Source organism: Zootoca vivipara, chromosome Z1 (genome assembly GCF_965207765.1).
Source record: "Zootoca vivipara chromosome Z1, rZooViv2.hap1.1, whole genome shotgun sequence".
In the NCBI taxonomy this organism is placed as follows: domain Eukaryota; kingdom Metazoa; phylum Chordata; class Lepidosauria; order Squamata; family Lacertidae; genus Zootoca; species Zootoca vivipara.
In genome coordinates, this window is record NC_142583.1 from 1,357,330 (window position 1) to 1,376,235 (window position 18,906).

General features: G+C 46.9%; 1 protein-coding gene across 4 annotated transcripts in view; it reads right to left on the bottom strand.

Moving 5' to 3' along the window:
• The window catches only part of PSTPIP1 (proline-serine-threonine phosphatase interacting protein 1), a 49,965-nt gene extending 31,059 nt beyond the window's left edge, over positions 1–18,906 (bottom strand). Inside the window, exons 1-4 of one of the 4 annotated variants that reach the window (XM_088660806.1) lie at positions 18,179–18,382; positions 9,688–9,788; positions 7,732–7,824; positions 6,630–6,704 (exon numbers count right to left, since the gene is read on the bottom strand). In XM_088660806.1, the coding sequence (XP_088516932.1) occupies positions 6,630–6,704; positions 7,732–7,824; positions 9,688–9,788; positions 18,179–18,211 (302 nt within the window). In that variant the 5' untranslated portion in view covers positions 18,212–18,382. Of the gene's footprint in view, positions 1–6,629; positions 6,705–7,731; positions 7,825–9,687; positions 9,789–12,292; positions 12,451–18,178 lie in introns of those variants that run through there. The other 3 variants (XM_088660807.1, XM_035112177.3, XM_035112178.3) reach the window with 3 other exon arrangements.

Here is an 18,906-nt window from a genome sequence, read left to right on the forward strand (position 1 = left end):
TACATACTGAAACCTCCCTATTTGAAAGACAGGAAGTGAACATTGAAGATGTTGAACAACGTCACTCACTCTTTGGGGACTGTTTGTTTTCCAGTTGTCTAGGGAAATATCATCAACTTCTCTCTAAAGACCCATCCTCTTAACAGGAATTGACTCTGGCTTTTCTGAAATTGGGGCTAGCTTTGCCTGCCGATTCAGGCAGGAGAGGCCAGAGAGAGGGGGCCATGAGGTCCCTCCTAAGTGACCAGGAGAATAAAAGGGAAACCACAGGAGAATCAAGCTGAAGGCCAAAATTGGTTAGGAACTATGGCAGATCACAGTGAGAGCCCTCCTGTTGAGTTAGATATGACATGGAAGGGTACCAGCTAACAGCAAAAGACTTCCTAGATCTTCTCTATCCAGTCTAATATGCTAAGTCACCTTTTCTGTATAGCCAAAGCCCCAACACTGTTCCACCAGCCCTGAAACTCACTGTATAATATCTCCTGTATTGCACAATTTCTATACAATCAGCCACAAAAACAAGATTAAGTCCTGGTATATATGTTTTGCCTTGTCTCCAGAAAACAATGGCAATAAAGCTATCTCAACTTCTCAAGGGCTTTCAGAATGCCCATTTGTCAATTGCCTTATGTCATATGATGTCGGGTGAGTCTTCCTTTCTTCCTTTGAAGGTGTGGCTCTACTTCAAGATGCGTCTGCAACTCTCGATTCTTCCTTTCCAACTGTAAGTGAGTGCATTTTGAATTTGGCTCTATTTTCTGTTGCTGCAGGGCAAAAGGGCAAAAGGTGCCAAATTCTAAATGCACCGGATTCTACCAATATCTGGAAAGGAAGAATCTGGAGCAGGAAAAGCCAGAAGCTCATCTCCAGAAACCTGTACACTCTGCATATTCACATTAAGCCAAATTAGCTGTGATTCCTGCATTGCATGGGGTAGGAGCAGATGACCCTTTATGCCCCTCCCAACACTACAATTCTTTGCTTCTATGTTTTGGCTTAGCATTGCATTCAAATCACCTTGTGTTGTGAGAGCACCCCACCTTATATGCTCATCTGCAGGAATAGTAAACAAGCTCAACACAGGCACACTTAGTTGTGGCTTCCCGTGGATAAGTGGATAAACCATTGTTAATCCAGACATTGCAGGGATCAGTTGTGCAACCAGGGATGGTCAAATCTGCCAATTTCACTTTCTTTTTTCCTGTATTTAAGTTCAGTTCTCCAGACCAGTTTGCAACTTTAAAAAAAGAGTCACCCTGAAAATTCACCAACATTTTAGCGCAATTTTTTCCTAATGTACACTTTTTTGTATGCAATTTTGCCTAACATAATGCATTTTGGTATATCATTTTCTCTAATATGTGCATTTTATACACACATATAATGCTTTTATACTTGTTGGAAGTCATCCAGAAGGGCAGGGACAACCCAATCAGATGGGTGGGGTACAAGTAAAATCACTATCATTATCATTCACACTCCTTGGCTAGAGAACTGCACTGCAAAATTCAGAGGTGTGCTAATTCCGAGGGATGGCTGTGTTTCAGCACTTCTCTTATTCCAGAAAGTACACATTTGGTAACTTCACCTTTGAGTGCAAACTGAATCTATTTCTCCCCAGGATTTCTTTGCAACAAACAGGAAATGCACTAGCTGGCTCAAGAGTACATTTTTGCTCCTCCATCTGCAAGTATGATTCTATATAAAGCCTAACACAGGAAGTCTCTACAAAGCATACTATTTTTCCTGCTAACATGAGTCAGAACTTCTAACATGTACTGTACTGGGTTTTGCATTCTGATTGCATTTCTTAAGGACTTTGGCACAGTTGTGACACCCAAAAAGGCTGATATAAGGCTTGGCTACCTTTTCTGATTTTGTACATGGGAATTCATGAACACGTGTTGTGACAAAGTGTAATTACAAATTACAGTGGTACCTTGGTTTAAGAACAGCTTAGTTTATGAACAACTTGGATTAAAAATACTGGAAACCTGTAAGGAGGTGTTTTGGTTTGTGAACTTTGCCTTGGAAGCAGAACATGTTTTGCTTCCTGTTGAGTGTGTTCCATTTGTAAATTGAGTCCCCCACTGCTATGGGAAAGCTCGCCTTGGTTTAAGAACGCTTTGGTTTAAGAATGGACTTCCGGAACAGATTAAGTTCATAAACCAAGGTACCACTGTATTGACAGTGTGAGTTTGAGCCAAGGCACCTTTGCTTCAATGGGGCAGAAGCGTAGCTGTCAACTTACGGATTGGAAAATAAGGGATCAGCAGCCTCACCCAATGGCGGGGCACCGGAAATGGCGACTTCCGGTGCCAGCTCTGCCCATGTCCGGGGCACCGGAAAACGGTCCTGCGCATGTTCAGACATGCGCAGAAGCAACTTCCAGTGCCGGGCTGCCTGTGTCCGCATGTCTGGGTACTGGAAATTGCTTCTGCGCGCACCAGAAATCGGTTCTGCACATGCCTGGGCATGCGCAGATGTGACTTCTGGCAGCACTCGGCAAATGAGCGAGCAGCCAGCTGCCAAGCGAGGCATTTTACCAGGCGGTGGCTGGCTGCTTGCTCGCAGGGGGGGGGGGGGAAGCCAAGTGGAGCCTCCCTGGCCAGGAGGGAGGGAGAGGAGCTGCTTTGAAATCCGGGGGAAAAGAAGATATAGAAATTGATGTATGGATATTTTTGGGTAGGGAATAGAGGCTTTGGAGTAGAATAAAAGTTAAGAGAATCAGGATACCATGGTGTTATTAAAATTAGAGTTTAGAAGCAAAAGGAGTATAATTTAGTAATAGATTGAATTTAAGTGAGAAGGATTCTTGTGATGATAAATGTTTAAGAATTAATGTGTAAGATATAAGATATGATATAGAATTAAGAGATTTTGAGAAAGTATGGATGATTTTTGGAAACTGCTTGAACAGCTTGAACTAACTGCCCTTTGGCTCCTTCCCTCTGGGAACTTTCTGCTGGGATTTTGCTTATTTATTTCTGCCCCAGCCCTTTTGTAATGTGAAGGGATGAAAAGGTAAAGGTAAAGGGGCCCCTGACCATCAGGTCCAGTCGTGTCTGACTCTGGGGTTGCGGCGCTCATCTCGCTCTCTAGGCCGAGGGAGCCGGCGTTTGTCCGCAGACAGCTTCCGGGTCATGTGGCCAGCATGACAAAGCTGCTTCTGGCGAACAAGAGCAGCGCACGGAAACGGCACTTACCTTCCCGCTGGAGCAGTCCCTATTTATCTACTTGCACTTTGATGTGCTTTCGAAATGCTAGGTGGGTAGGAGCTGGGACCAAGCAACGGGAGCTCACCCCATTGCAGAGATTTGAATCACCAACCTTCTGATCAGCAAGCCCTAGACTCTGTGGTTTAACCCACAGCACCACCTGGGTCCTTGTGAAGGGATGAAGGCCACCATTTAAAACAAACCCACCTAAACTGCACTGGAAGTAGCATATATAAAATGTTCTGAATCAAGAAAACAAAGAGAAAAAATACTGTTACAAAAATCATGTGCTGCCCACACTCTGCCGAGCAATAGCAAGATGGTTCCAGGCAATCCTGCAGAGTCTGTGTTTCTTTGGAGAATTGAGACACAGCGGAGATTGTTGTAGCTTTAAGAAATAGGGCTTATTCACCTATTTACACCTTCAGTCTGCATGGAGGAAGTGCAGATCTTACAGTCATTTCAAGAGGGGCTTTTCCCCTTAGCAGTGCGGCCCTGCAGTCCAAGGCATCTCTCCCAGCCAGCCTGCAGCCAGCCTGCCCAAGATGGATCCCAGTCTTTCTTCTCCCATTCTTCTTCCCTGAACACCCTACTAAAAACTCTTTCCCTGTCGTCTCACACCCAGTTACCCTGGCAACCTTCCAAACTCCCAGTCTCTGTTCACACCTCAGAGCAAGAAGGGAGGACAGTTCTTTTGCATTACCAATGGCCCTCCGTGGCCCTCTATTGTTTCTTATTGGCCCTTGCTTGGCCAGGCCGTTTGGCAGAGGCTAGCCCAGGAATTCCTCTGCAGCTGTTATTTCTCCCTTTACATCCCAAATGATCCAAATCCTACCATTTATTAATTTATAGGGTTTAGGGAGGAGATCCCCCTCCCAAATCTATGACAATACAGTGGAACCTCTATTTGTGACCATAATCCATTCGGGAGGTCCATCCAGAGGTCAAAACGGGTTGCTGGGAGAGGCGCCGTTGTGCACAGGCACGGGCGGCAATTGCCTGCTTCTGTGCATGTGCAAATGGCGATTGTCTGCTTCTGTGCATGTACAAACGGCAATCACTGCTCCTGAGCATGCGCAAACGGCAGCAAACCGTAAGTAGAGGTTCGACTGTACATTGGTGTGAAAAATAATAATAATAATAATAATAATAATAATAATTTATTATTTATACCCCGCCCATCTGGCCGGGTTCCCCCAGCCACTCTGGGCGGCTTCCAACAAAACAGAAATTCTAAAATACAGAAATCCATCAAACATTAAAATACAGAGATCCATCAAACATTAAAAGCTTCCCTAAACAGGGCTGCCTTGAGATGCCTTCTAAAGGTCTGGTAATTGTTGTTCTCTTTGACCTCTAGTGGGAGGGCATTCCACAGGGTGGGAGCCACTACCGAAAAGGCCCTCTGCCTGGTTCCCTGTAACTTGGCTTCTCGTAGTGAGGGAACCGCCAGAAGGCCCTCGGAGCTGGACCTCAGTGTCCGGGCAGAACGATGGGGGTGGAGACGCTCCTTCAGGTATACCGGACCGAGGCCGTTTAGGGCTTTAAAGGTCAACACCAACACTTTGAATTGTGCTCGGAAACGTACTGGGAGCCAATGTAGGTCTTTCAGGACCGGTGTTATGTGGTCTCGGCGGCCGCTCCCAGTCACCAGTCTAGCTGCCGCATTCTGGATTAGTTGTAGTTTCCGGGTCACCTTCAAAGGTAGCCCCACGTAGAGCGCATTGCAGTAGTCCAAGCGGGAGATAACTAGAGCATGCACCACTCTGGAGAGACAGTCAGTGGGCAGGTAGGGACTCAGCCTGCGTACCAGGTGGAGCTGATAAACAGCTGCCTTGGACACAGAGTTGACCTGTGCCTCCATGGACAGCTGTGAGTCTAAAATGACTCCCAGGCTGCGCACCTGGTCTTTCAGGGGCACAGTTACCCCATTCAGGACCAGGGAGTCCTCCACACCCGCCCGCCTCCTGTCCCCCACAAACAATACTTCTGTCTTGTCAGGATTCAATCTCAATCTGTTAGCCGCCATCCATCCTCCAACCGCCTCCAAGCACTCACACAGGACCTTCACCGCCTTCACTGGTTCTGATTTGAAAGAGAGGTAGAGCTGGGTATCATCAGCATACTGATGGACACCCAGCCCAAACCCCCTGATGATCTCTCCCAGCGGCTGCATATAGATGTTAAAAAGCATGGGGGAGAGGACAGAACCCTGAGGCACCCCACAAGTGAGAGCCCAGGGGTCTGAACACTCATCCCCCACCACCACTTTCTGAACACGGCCCAGGAGGAAGGAGCGGAACCACTGCATAACAGTGCCCCCAGCTCCCAAGCCCTCTAGACGGTCCAGAAGGATGTTATGGTCGATGGTGTCAAAAGCCGCTGAGAGATCCAGCAGAACAAGGAAACAGCTCTTACCTTTGTCCCTAGCCCGCCGGAGATCATCGACCAGTGTGACCAAGGCAGTTTCAGTCCCATGATGAGGCCTGAATCCTGACTGGAAGGGATCCAAATGGTCCGCTTCTTCCAGGCGTGCCTGGAGTTGTTCAGCAACCACTCGCTCAATCACCTTGCCCAAGAATGGAAGATTTGAGACTGGGCGATAGTTGGCCATATTGGCCGGATCTAAAGATGGTTTTTTAAGAAGCGGTTTAATAACCGCCTCTTTCAGCGGGTCTGGGAAGGCTCCCTCATGGAGAGAAGCATTTACCAACCCGCGAAGCCCATCGCCCAGCCCTTCCCGGCTAGCTTTTATAAGCCAGGATGGGCAAGGATCAAGGAGACAGGTGGTTGGTTTCACTCGTCCAAGCAGCCTGTCCACATCCTCGGAGGTAACAGATTGAAATTGATCCCACAAAGCTTGACTAGACAGGACTCTAGCACTCCCCCGCCCCGGCCCTGCTCCCACGGTGGAGTCTACCTCTTCCCGAATCTGAGCGACTTTATCTGCAAAAAACTTTGCAAAATCATTGCAGGAGATCATGTGGCCCATACTGGGCCCGGATGGAGCAGGTGGTTCCGCTAAATTGCGAACCACCTGGAAGAGTCTCCTGCTGCTGTTTTCTGCAGATGCGATGGAGACGGTGAAGAAGGTCCTCTTCGCCGTCACCATTGCCACTTGGTAGGCTCGAAGTTGAGCTCTAGCCCGTGTCCGGTCTGATTCAAAATGAGTTTTCCGCCACCGGCGCTCTAGCCGTCTCAATGACTGTTTCATCACCCTCAGCGCCGGGGAAAACCACGGGGCTGTCCGGGCTCCATGCAATCTGAGAGGGCGCATAAAAAGTCACATAATTGTCCAAAATTTGCACCTTGTTTGTGTAACCACTGATTGTAGGTGGCACCCACTATTAATTTAAAGCAGAGGTACTTTGTAGTCATTGCTATCATGTTACATTCAAAATGACTTACTTGATTTCTGTTTGGCCTCCTGCCTTCCGAGCAATTTGAACCAGCTCCTTCCCGTACCGCTCTTCTGCTTGTGCCCTGCAAAAAGAGAAGAAAAAACTTCATTATTTGAAGCTAAAGGAATACCAACTCCCATATATTTTGGGGTCTCCTGCCCTGACAGGCCTTGTACTGGTCACTATTTGGGTACATTTGAAAACAAGCCCCTCAAAGTAAGAAAAGGGAGATGGCGCAAGCCAGTATTGGAAAGGGGCAGGTGCACACCCCATAAATGAAAACAAAACAGAATGGGATTCTTGCAGTGATTAAGAACTGCTGCTGGGAGGGAGGAGTAGGTGGAATTTTCCAAAAAGGCCACATGGGCACCTGCGCTGCACAGCTGCAAAAGGCTCACCTTTGCAGAGTTAAAGACATGCAGCGGACATGAGCATTGTGACGTGAGCACTGTGCAACAGTTGCACGGCAAAGTGACACACCATAGTCACTGATTGTGCTAGATGGTGATCGAGTTGCTTTTCTCTGACAATTGCAGTTTCTTGTTAGAACTATTGGAGGAACAAAATCTGCCACAAGGGAGCATAGCTGTCAAGTTTTCCCTTTTCTCGCGAGGAAGCCTATTCAGCATAAGGGAATTTCCCTTTAAAAAAGGGAGAACTTGACATTTGTTTGTTTGTTTGTTTGTTTGTTTATTTTCTTGTGCCCAGAACAGCAAAAGCAACTGCACTGTCCGTTGTGTGTGTGTGTCTGTTAGGGCTAGCAGGAATTGCAAAACCCAAACAGCACTGAAGACCACATCACATACGGTAATTGTCATGTCCCCCTTTGCCTGGTGACAGCTCTCTTTTTTTTACCTCTGGACTTAGAACTTGGAAACCCAAAAAATCAGTGTATGTTTTGCATGCCATGGCAGTCAGAGGAGAGTGTCTGCACAATTGTAACTGCTTGGGGAGGAGCAAGCCAGCTAAACCGGTTTGCTTATTTCACTTGTATGGTTGTGGTTGTTATGCTTTTTCAGGTCTATGGCGACATAATGTAGAATCTGAATCAAATTTAACTGCGAAAATGAGAAATTGAGAGAAACTGAAAATGACCCATCCCTACTCACCTTCTCCAACCTGGCACCATCCAGATGTTGTACAGTGGACTACAATTCTCATCATCCCTTGCCATTGGCCATTCTGTCTGGGGCTGATGGGAACTGTGGTCCAAAACATGGAGGTCACCAGGTTAAGAAGGCTGATCTCACCCCTTCACCATCCCACAGCGTCACCTCATTTGACCAGCTTCATGTCCTGGAGGTCACCCCCCCCCAAAAAAAAAACACGTCCCCAAACCTAATGCCTCCCATATATTTTAGATTACAGCTCCCAACAGCTCCAGGCGGGAGAAACTAGAATGACGATGGGGAAGGCATCCCTTAAACAACCCACGTAAGCCACCCCCCAAATTTGTTCCAGGGGCCCAGAGCCATTCAAACCCACCTGCGCTTCTCACTCTGCCTCCACCCACAGCAGGTTAACCACTCTGGCGCCTATGCGAAGCCACTGTTTCCATCAGGAGGAAGAAAACTTTGCTCACATGTTTTAAAATAGCTCTGGAGAGATGACAGGGGTCTGTGTCACTTGTGAGTGTATAATGATTCAGTAGCAGGACACTGGGAGAGTACATTTTACTCTCGGGGGCTGTGCTCCTACGGGGGCCACAAGATGGTGGTGGGTGGGACGGAAGGGAGCACTGGCTGGGGAGATCACACTGCTTTCCTGAAGCTGAAGGTTGGAAACCTCAGCGCAGCTGAAAGACTTCTTCATGCAGCACATAGTTAAACTCTGATACTCCCTCCCCAGGAGGCAGGGAGGCCCACCAGCTTGGATGGCTTTAGAGAGGATTGGACAAGTTCATGGAGGAGAAGGCGATCAACGGCTGCTAGCCAGGATGGCTCTGCTCTGACTCCACAGTAGAGGCAGCAATGCTGGAAACCGCAGGAGGGGAGACAGGGCTCTTGTGCTCCAATCCTGGTTGTGGGTTTTCAAGTCCTCATGAAAATTAATCAGCATCTTAGTGTGAATTTTTTCTAATGCATACTTATATTTCTCTGCAATTTTGCCTAATAGCCACATTTTCCCCAAGCACCTCTCACCTAATACAATGCATGTTTGCACATTCCTTTTGAATAACAGTCACGTAGCCCCTGGACTTACTACTTCAGCCAAGAACTGTGCTATAAAATTCAAAGAAGTGCACATTTTGAAGGATGGCATTGTTTCAGCAAGCACAGGTATCAAATTTCATCCCCACTCAGAGGAGTGCAAGGCAGCATATGTGGTTCCCCGCTTCCCCATTTTCTTTCCCTTCTTCCCTTCCCTGTGAGGGAGGTTCCTCTGTGGCCCTCTGCCAGAGAAGGTGGTGCACCCATAGATTTGCACCAGCAGGACTAGCACCTTGAATTCATCCCAAAACCTAATGGGGAGCTGGATCATATTGCATGTTTTCTTGCTGGCTAAGTGGGGATTTGAACTCTGGCCTCCCAGGTCCTAGTCTGGCACTTTTAATCTCTACCCCACACTAGATCTTTCCAGCTCAGTGTCTTTGCTTGTTTGCAATTTTTCCTCCCCCCCCCCCCCACTCCCTATTCAGCCAGGAACAGCAAGTGGAGGAGGAACTTCTTAGTCTGTCCCTCCTCCAGCAATTTGCTCTGCTTCTGAGCTGGCCAGGAAGGAAGAGGTCTCTCTGCAGCCAGCCCAGAAACCAAGTGAGCTGCTGCAGGAGGGACAGAGTGGCCCACTACTACCAACCATACAGCTGGAAGATATCCAAGGGTCATCTAGTCCACCCCCTGCAATGCAGTGGAGGAGAGTCCACCCCCTTCTGAGGGTGTCCATCCCACCATTGAATGAAGGTTACCACCGGGAAGTTCTTCCTAATGTTTAGTTGGAATCTCCTTCCTTACAATTTGAACCTATTGGGTTGGGTTGTCCATTGGCTTGCTCCATCTTAGTCCATGGTGCGCCCAGGGCCCCAACAGGGCAGCCAGTGCTCCTCCTTAATTACCCTTTTCAGTTACCTTTGTTTGATGAGGTCCTCCACATCCTTGCACATCTTCCTCCCATCCAGCAGTCGCTGTAAAAGTGCATCGTACCCAGCATGGACAGTGAATTCTTTACACTAGGAAATGGAAATTTTGAATTCCAGTTACCAGTAGGTAAAACCATTCTCACCACATAAACAACTAGATTAGTCAGTCTTTAGGAATTATGTCTCCTTTTCCAGACTTAGAGGTGGCTGGCTGACTCTAGCTGCAAAAGCTAAGGCTGCTGAAGAGGCCAGAGACCATCTTGAGAGGGCAGACCCAGGTCACTAAGCCTGAGCGTCCACAGCCACCATCCGCCATGAACCACCATTTGCAGGTGAAGGGGTTGGGGGCAAAGACGCCTGTTCCTGGGGTGATTCAAAAGCAAATAATCACTTCCAGGGGTGGAAATTTCCCCAGACAATCTTACATGACCTTGCAGGTCTAAAATACAGAAACAGCTGCTGCAAGACACAAACAAACATGGGATGGGATGGGATGGGATGTATGGTTGAAAAGGAGCAGGAGATCAACCCTTTCCACTGCCCCCAGCAGGAGATTCCCTCCATTTGCAAAAAGCAGCAAGGAAGGGGTTTATTGGGATCACTGTGGGGAAAGAGGTGAAACTCTTCCTCTTTGCCCACCTAATCTTGCTTGGGCCTCCCATGGTGCCTATTTCCTTTTTTAAAAAATGCCAATTAAAGAGACAAAACAATGGACACACCTAGAGAGAGACACAAATGAAAATACCTGCACCACAGCATGCCCACTCCTCCCAAACAAACTAAGGAAAATTCCCACAACGCTTAACAGGTACACACAGACCATGCTCAAAGCATGGAAAGCAGAAATAGGCAAACTATCCCCAACCCCACCCCCACTAATTCCCCTGGCGCACCACCCATTATACCACCACGCAGCACAGAACCTCCAGATAAAAATCTTTTATCGCCTAATAGACTTCTATAAAAATAACAAACCTTTGTCAACGCAAGAAATACAGGACAAACTAGAAGACACCCAAATGCCCTGGTTAACACACCACCAATTACACACCCTCTTAAATAATCCAGCAGTAAAATCAGCAGCAACTACGCCCCTGACAACCTTCGAAAACCTCCTCCTAACAACAAAGGGACACAGCAAAGGGATGGTATCCGTAATATACAAAATATACAAAATACTACTCCAAAATCCCACGAACCCCATAGATGCAATAAAAAACAATGGGAGGATGACATAGGCTATGAGATTAACTCCACTCAGTGGACCAGAATATGGTCTAAACTCCCCTTTAAATCCATATCAACAAAAACGAAAGAACTCACTCTGAAACTCATCTACAGGTGGTACCTAACAAGAAGAAAATTAGCGCTAATATGCCCAGGAACCTCACCAAAATGCTGGAGATGGTGCACCTCCACAGGCACATACCTCCACATGTGGTGGGAATGCCCCAAACTCTAACTCTTCTGGACAACAGCCATATGAGAAACAGCCTTACTAGAAAAATTAACAAACTGACACAGGGACAAATAGAAGAAGACGCCTTCACCCCAGTATGGCTCCCCTTTATCACATACACAGCCCAACAAGACAACAAGAATCCATCAACAGCATATGAATCAATATGGCTAACCTGATCCAAAACACCCACCCACCCCACTCCACATGAAGACAAAGCTCACCACAGCCAATCACAAATGAACAACCACACGCTAGGCCAAAGCCAACCTCTCTCACCACCAAAGGAACTCAAGTGAATAGCAGAGAACCTGCACAAGCAACGTTGACACAAAACCCCACACATACATTAAGTAAAATAGAAACATTGCCACCCGACCCCACCCCCACTCACCATTCCCCCCTCTACCTCTTCCCCTCTAGTCTTCCTAATGTAACACTAATGTCTCAAGAAATGAAACTAATCTGTAAAAAATGTTACTTGAAAAAAATTGCACATACTTTTGTAAAGCAATAAAATCTTTAATAAAAATACATTTTAAAAAAATGCCCATTAAATGTCCTATCACTTCTAATGTCGCTTCTCGTTTGGCCCTATGTCGTGTGGATGAGTGGAGATATGAACCTGGGTCTCCCTAAGCCTAGTCTGACATGCCACACATGTCCAGCAGCAACTGGTGGGGGGTGGGGGGGAAGGGAACAGCTGCCTAAGGCATATGCAACTCTTCCTTTAAGGCTTTCTTTTAAAAAATGGAACACATCCTAACTTGTCTCCAAAAATGATCTGGGGGGGGGCACCTCCAAGTCTCCCTGTGGAAAAGATCCCTACAGAGGGGGCACCAAAGGCAAGGCTGTGTCTCCAGCAGCCACCATCCTGTACTAAGCACACTTCCCTGAGAGGAAGCGCCAGGGAATTCATAGGACCTGCTTCAGAATAAACATACGTAGGAATTGTGCTGCTGTTTCCAGGTTTTGTGCTGTAGATACAATGACAACACACTGGTAGAGTAGCACCGTGGATATTTCCCAGCCAACATTTAAAAAGAAAATGGATTGCACCATGGCATAAAATGCCTTTCAGAGCATCTTTTTTTCAACCCCCCCCCCCAAAAAATAACTGAATAAGCAAACCTACAGTTGTGTTCGCCATCCCTGGAGTGTCCTGCCTCGAGGGCTCTGAGCTTCTGGAACAGGCTGCTGGAGGGAGCCGCTGCTGGTGCTGCTGGCCCTGGTGTGCCAAACGGTCACAGCCACGTCGCCCATCCCCTTCTGAGGCTGCCTTTGAATCATCAGATTCAAGACAGGGCTCAGCCACTGTCAGGTTCCCCCCCCCCCAGGGAAATTACAGTACACTGGATTTTAGAATACAGGAAGATGAAAAACTGCATTGCAACCAGTCAGATAAAGGGCTAATTAGCCCAGGGTCATATGAACATATAGGAAGTGGGTGGTGTTGTGGTCTAAACCACTGAGCCACTTGGGCTTGCCGATCAGAAGGTTGGCAGTTCGAATTCCCATGACAGTGGCGAGCTCCCATTGCTCTGTCCCAGCTCCTGCCAACCTAGCAGTTTGAAAGCATGTCAAGTGCAAGTAGATGAATAGGTAGCACTGGGACAGGAAGGTAAACACGTTTCTGTGCGCTCTGGCGCTCATCAGGTGTCCCATTGTGCCAGAAGTGGTTTAGTCCTGCTGGCCACATAACCCGGAAAAGCTGTCTGTGGACAAACCCTGGTTTCCTCAGCCTGAAGCGAGATGAGCGCCACACCCCATAGTTGCCTTTGACTGGACTAGACAAACTTGGCCCTCCAGATGTTTTGGGACTACAACTCCCATCACCCCTAGCTAACAGGACCAGTGGTCAGGGATGATGGGAATTGTAGTCTCAAAACATCTGGAGGGCCGAATTTGCCTATGCCTGCCTTAACCCATAAGAACATGAGAAGAGCCTTCTGGATCAGGCCCAGAAGGGGGAGGGCATCTAGTTCAGCATCCTGTTCTCACTGTGGTCAACCGGATGCCCCCGTGGAAACCCACAAGCAGGACTTAAGCCCAGGAGCCCCCTCCCTTCCTGTGGTTTCCAGCAACTGGCATTCAGAAGCATTGCTGTCTGAGTAGCCATTAATAGTCCTCTTCTCCATGAACATGTCCATTCATGTTGGTGGCCATCCTGCCTCCTGTGGGAGCGAGTTCCACAGGATATCAATCATGTGATCTCCAGGAGCCATAGCCAGTGCAGGTATTGAAAGGACTTGGTAGCATCACAGGCCCACATAATACAGGAACACAGAAAGGCACCTATACCAAGACAGACCTGCTAGTTCACATAACATAGCACGGTCTCCACTGACCTGGCAGTGGTCATCTAGGGTTTCAGGGTCTCTCCCAGAGCTACCTGGAGATGCCAGGGAATGAATCTGGGACCTTCTGTCTCCAAAATAAATCCTCTACCTCTGAACCAAGGCCCTTCCCCTGCCAGCTGGATGTCAGAGAAGTCAGACTGAGACCACCACAGCCAAAACAGAAAGATTACTTTCCTAGTTCAAAGAATACAGCACGGAAAATAGATCATCATAAAGGTGGAAATTTAGCTTTCCTGTTTAGCAGCCTTTTTTTTAAAAAAAGGCATTTCCTTCTTACCAAATGCTTTCACTTGCTACGTAAGTCACCTGACTTGGGGCTGGGCAGGCACAGAAACAACCAAGCATAAGAAGCAGTGCACAGAATGTCCAGGGTGTCTCTTGCACATGGCAAGCCTGTTTTTATTTATTTAATTACAGGCACCTGCATTTTAGAAAGACCACAGTAAAGCAGCTGGGTTTTGTTGGGGGGGGAGTTTCTGTTGCTTTTAGTAGAAGCTTTTTTCAAAGCCAAATTTGCAGCACAAGAAAGGCAGGCCAGTACAGATTTTCATTTCAGTTATGATGGTTAAAGTCCCTGTTATGAATTGGGGGGGGGAGATTCCCCTATAATTCCTGGGTGCCAGATCCCACCCCCCATAATTTCTAGAGTTAGTAAATGTGGGGGATTGAATGTTTGACGTCTTCACCCAGGTGTGAGGCAGCTGAGCAGGGTAGAAATGCAGTCTGGATCACCATCCTATAATACAAAGGACGGTACCTAATTGGTTTTTTAAAAATTCTATTAAGAGAATTATTCTATTAAGAGGTTTCAACATACAATACAATGAAAGCCAAACTAATCTAAAGAAGATACATAGGGCAGAAGCAAGAATAAGCAAAAGAAGAAAATAAAAAGAAGAGAAGAAGAAAACTTAAAATAAATAAAATAAAATAAAAGCCAGGTCCACTATTACAATTATATCTTAACCCTTATTCCCCGCTCTCACCTGGGAGCTTCCCCCTCTTCCCCCAGCCTCCCACCCTGGGAGATCCTCTCTATCATCCATCACCTTCCTAGAAGCATCTTCATCAATCCAAGATAGGAAACTTCAAAAAATGAAGCTTAGATATAGACTTAACTGAGAGAGAAAAAGAATTAAAGAAAAACAAAAAACTAAATAAGAGAAAGAAAAGAAAAGAAAAGAAAAGAAAAGGAGGATCTTCTGATTCTCTCTGCTGATGATTATGTATATGACAATATGCAATATGCAAAATATTCAAAGTATACCAGGATACCACCTAGCTGCATTAATATCCAGCTTTTTCTCAGTCTGCTAGGTGTTGCTTTCTCAGTCTCCCCAAGCATCTCACATTTGCCTTTTTCGTAAGAAGCTGTAAGGGTGTTGTTGCGGCTACTCTTGAGTAAAGACGCCCAAGTCCGCTCTGTCTTTAAGAGTTTTATTGTGCATAGTATTTACAATGCAGAGATAGCAGAAAACATGACCTCTCAGTCACTCACAGAATCCGGGAGTGGACGTTTCCGGCTACGAGACCAGCACAAGAGTTTGGGCACCCCAAAACGCCTCCTCCCGACCTTACGTTTGGTGGCACACCTTAATTCGGGCGCTGGAAAGGGCTGCCTGCTCCCCTCCACCTCTTGGTCCTGGCAGCGCAGGGGCTCTCCAACATCGCTGAGCCCTGACACCTCCGTCCCGCTCACTTCCTGATTCCCCTCACCTGACCCCCTGCTGCTGCTCTCACTGGGCGAAGTGCTGGTCAGCAAGAGGGGTGGAGGCTCCCGGTAAGAAGGCCCCCTGGCAGAAGCCATTGGTGTGACTAGAGAGGATGCTGAATTCTGTACTGGTGGAAGTTGTGGGACCCCACAAACAATGCATATATGTCCCACTTTTCTTTCATGGAGCTCATAGCAGTGTTCATGGATCTCTCCACACCACCACATTTTAACCCAGAAAAAAACCCTTGTGGTGTAAATTAGGCAGAGAGGTGGTGGCTGAGCCAAGGTCACCCATGTGAGTTTCATGGCTGGGTAAGAATTCGAACCCTGGTCTCCCAGGTCCTGGTCTGACACTTTTAATAACCACATCACGTTGGCCTCAGGCAGCCATTGTTGTATCTAAAGGAAAGGCAGCAAATAGTGACAAATGTTGCATTTTTACTGCAACAGAGTGCGGGAGAGAAAGAAGTTATTGTGAGATTTCCCGACATGACCACACTTGGGACCCTACTGTATGTGCTATCAAGGCAGCAAGGGCCTTGCCACTTGGTGTTCTGACACAACAACATGTCTTGGGGCAGTCCTGTGATGGGGAAATTGCCAGGGTACGTCCACACAGCATGACCTGTAGCTCCTAATTGTACACGATAGCACAGAATGAGAATTCTGAAAAATGTCCCTGCTTCTGGGACACCCGCAAACCAAAAGTCTTCTCCTGTGATGGCCAATCCATAGGCAAAATGAAATAGAAACATAGCCTGAAGCCCCCTACATCCAGAAACAAGAGGCCATTCATCATGTTGGCTAGATCAGTGTTTCTCAAACTTGGGTCTCCAGATGTTCTCAGACTACAGCTCCCATCATCCCCAGCCAGCTTAGCCAAATGGTTATGGATAATAGGGCTACTATTATAAGCGCTTATGCACCAACACTGGATGCCGATGAAGACAGAAAAGTTTTACTCTCAGCTGGACACCGTCCTATCAGAGACACCTAAGGAAGATAAAATTATCCTCCTGGGTGATTTTAATGCAAGAGTTGGGTGAGATTTTGATCTGTGGCCTGCACTATTGGGAAAGGAGTTGGCAACAGCAACCAGAACGGAATCTTACTTTTGACGATATGTGCAGCACACAACCTTGTTATTACCAACACACTCTTTCGACTGAAAAATAAATTTTAAACTTCATGGAGGCATCCTCAGTCAAACCACTGGCACCTCTTAGACTATGTTATTGTCCGTGCTAAAGATCGCCGTGATGTGCTCCTTACCAGAGCTATGACGAACGCTGGTGGCTGCTGGACAGATCACCGACTAATATGCTCCACGATTGCTATCAAGATTATACCTCAACGCAGGCTTCAAGGAAGGAAACCAAGGCACAAAATGAACACTCAAGCCCTTCAAGATCCCATTAAGCAGGATTGCTTCCAAACGACTCTTAAGGACCATCTGCTTTCTCCTCGAAAGATTCCATCAACAGTGTCTCCGAAAAATTTTACACATCACTTGGGAAGAGAGGTGAACTAATATCAGTGTACTGGAAGAAGCAAAGATCACCAGTGTTGAAGCAATGATTCTTCAACATCAACTTCGTTGGACTGGTCATGTTGTGCGGATGCCTGATGATCGTCTTCCAAAGCAACTACAGTACTCTATTCCAAACTTAAAAATGGAAAGTGTAATGCTGGTGGTCAACAAAAGAGATTTAAAGACTGTCTCAAGGCAAATCTTTAAAAATGTAGTATAAACACAGACAACTGGGAAACACTGACCTGTGAGTGCTCCAGCTGGAGAACAGCCTTTACCAAAGGTGTTATGGGCTTTGAATAAACTCGATCTCAGGATGCAAGGGAGAAACGTGCTAAGAGGAAGGCATGCTTGGCAAATCCACACTGTGATCAACTCCTGCCTGGAAACCAATGTCCCCACTGTGGAAGGACATGTGGATCCAGAATTGGCCTCCACAGTCACTTATGGACGCATTGTTAAAACTGTGTTTATGGAAGACAATCTTACTCAGCTACAAGTGATTGCCAAAGAAGAAGAAGAAGGATAATAGGAGTTGTAGTCCAACAACATCTGGGGACACAAGCTTGAAGAACCATGGGCTGGATTTACCCTTCAGATTCAGAGGTAGTATATCACTGAATGCCAGTACTGGCGAGCAACAGGAGCAGAGGGCTGTTTCCTCCATGACACATTTGCTGGTTTCCTAAGGCATCTGGCTGGACCACTGGACATCACAGGGGGCTGCATCTGATGGACCTTTGGTCTGATGGAGGAGGGTGCTTCATGCCCTTATTTTTAGAAACAACAACCACCAACCGGGAATGGTCAAGATATTCAAGGGTGACACCTGAGCACCAGGGTGGGGCAACCTTTGCATAATAGCATTCGAGTTTTGCATAAGACACTCTCTGTGTGGTGCCATGAGCTTTTAGCCACCCGGATAAAAGCTGCACTAGCAAAGTTGTATATCTAACATAAAAAGTACCACATAAGATAGAAACATGAGCTGTCGACTGCAATGAAAATTAGACCCATGTTCTGCCAGCATCCCCAAGAAAGAATTTAGTCGTTCAAAATTTTAATTTTTTTAAAAAATTAAGAGTTCATTTCCTTCTCTTTTTTTAGCAATTAAAAATTTGAAATAAGTGGCTCTTTTAACTATACAGTACGTAGTATAAGTAGACCCTCTTCCTTGCTTAGCCTAGGAGTCCCTTACCTTTTCATTGTGTGGATTCAGGTGTCCTAAACAAGCCCCTTCCGCAGTTTCCTGTGGTAACCAGTTTGCATACGTGCCCCGAAAACATTCCTAATGCACTGAACCAAACTTGCAGGCAAAATCGTGACAGTGCGGCACCAGGTTAATTCAGACCACGCAGCCAGCCAGTGTTGCTCCTTTATCTCCATGAAGGTGAAAATAAAGTTGTTGGCACTTACCCAGAAGGCATCTTTGAACTGCAGGTGTGTCATGAGGAGCTCCTGGAAAGGTCCCCTTTGGGCAGGCTTGCCCCACAGCACCAAAACTTTGACGGAGACGAGCCCAGTTGGCTCTGGCTGCCAAGCACACGGAAGCCAAAAGAGGAATGCTCTCTTTTGCAGCTTGCAAAACAGCTCTGGGCGGTTGAAGGAAGCTGAGTGTGAAATGACTTGCTACTCTGAAGGAGAAAGCACACCCCAAACCTCACAGGTCTCCCCTTCCTCTTTCCCTCCTCTTGCCCCACCCCTATGCTCTGCTATCAACCTCACTTCAGTTCTGGCAAATGGTGAGTATTGAAATGAGGAAGCAAAAAAACAACAACCATCCTATCATCTGTGTGCAAATGAGGCAGGTTTTCTGGGGGGGGGGAGTGTTTACTGACAATATTACCTACACCCCAGAAAGCAAAAGTGTTGTCTGATCAATGGACAAAGCTACAAACTCTGGGAAGAAAACCGAGAGCAGGCCCATTCTGTTGACCACGGAGGCTGCATTTCTCGAGGCAAGGCAGTTTGCGTGTTTTTTTTGGTAATCTTTTGTGCTGGGCTCAAATCATACCCACAGGAAGCAGATCTGTGACATTGCAGGCTCAGCAATTGCTGCAATAACAAGTATTTTCTAATTCTCTTAAAAATTAAGGAAATGGGTAGATGGCACTTGCTTCGGCTTAGCCTATTTGGATCAATAT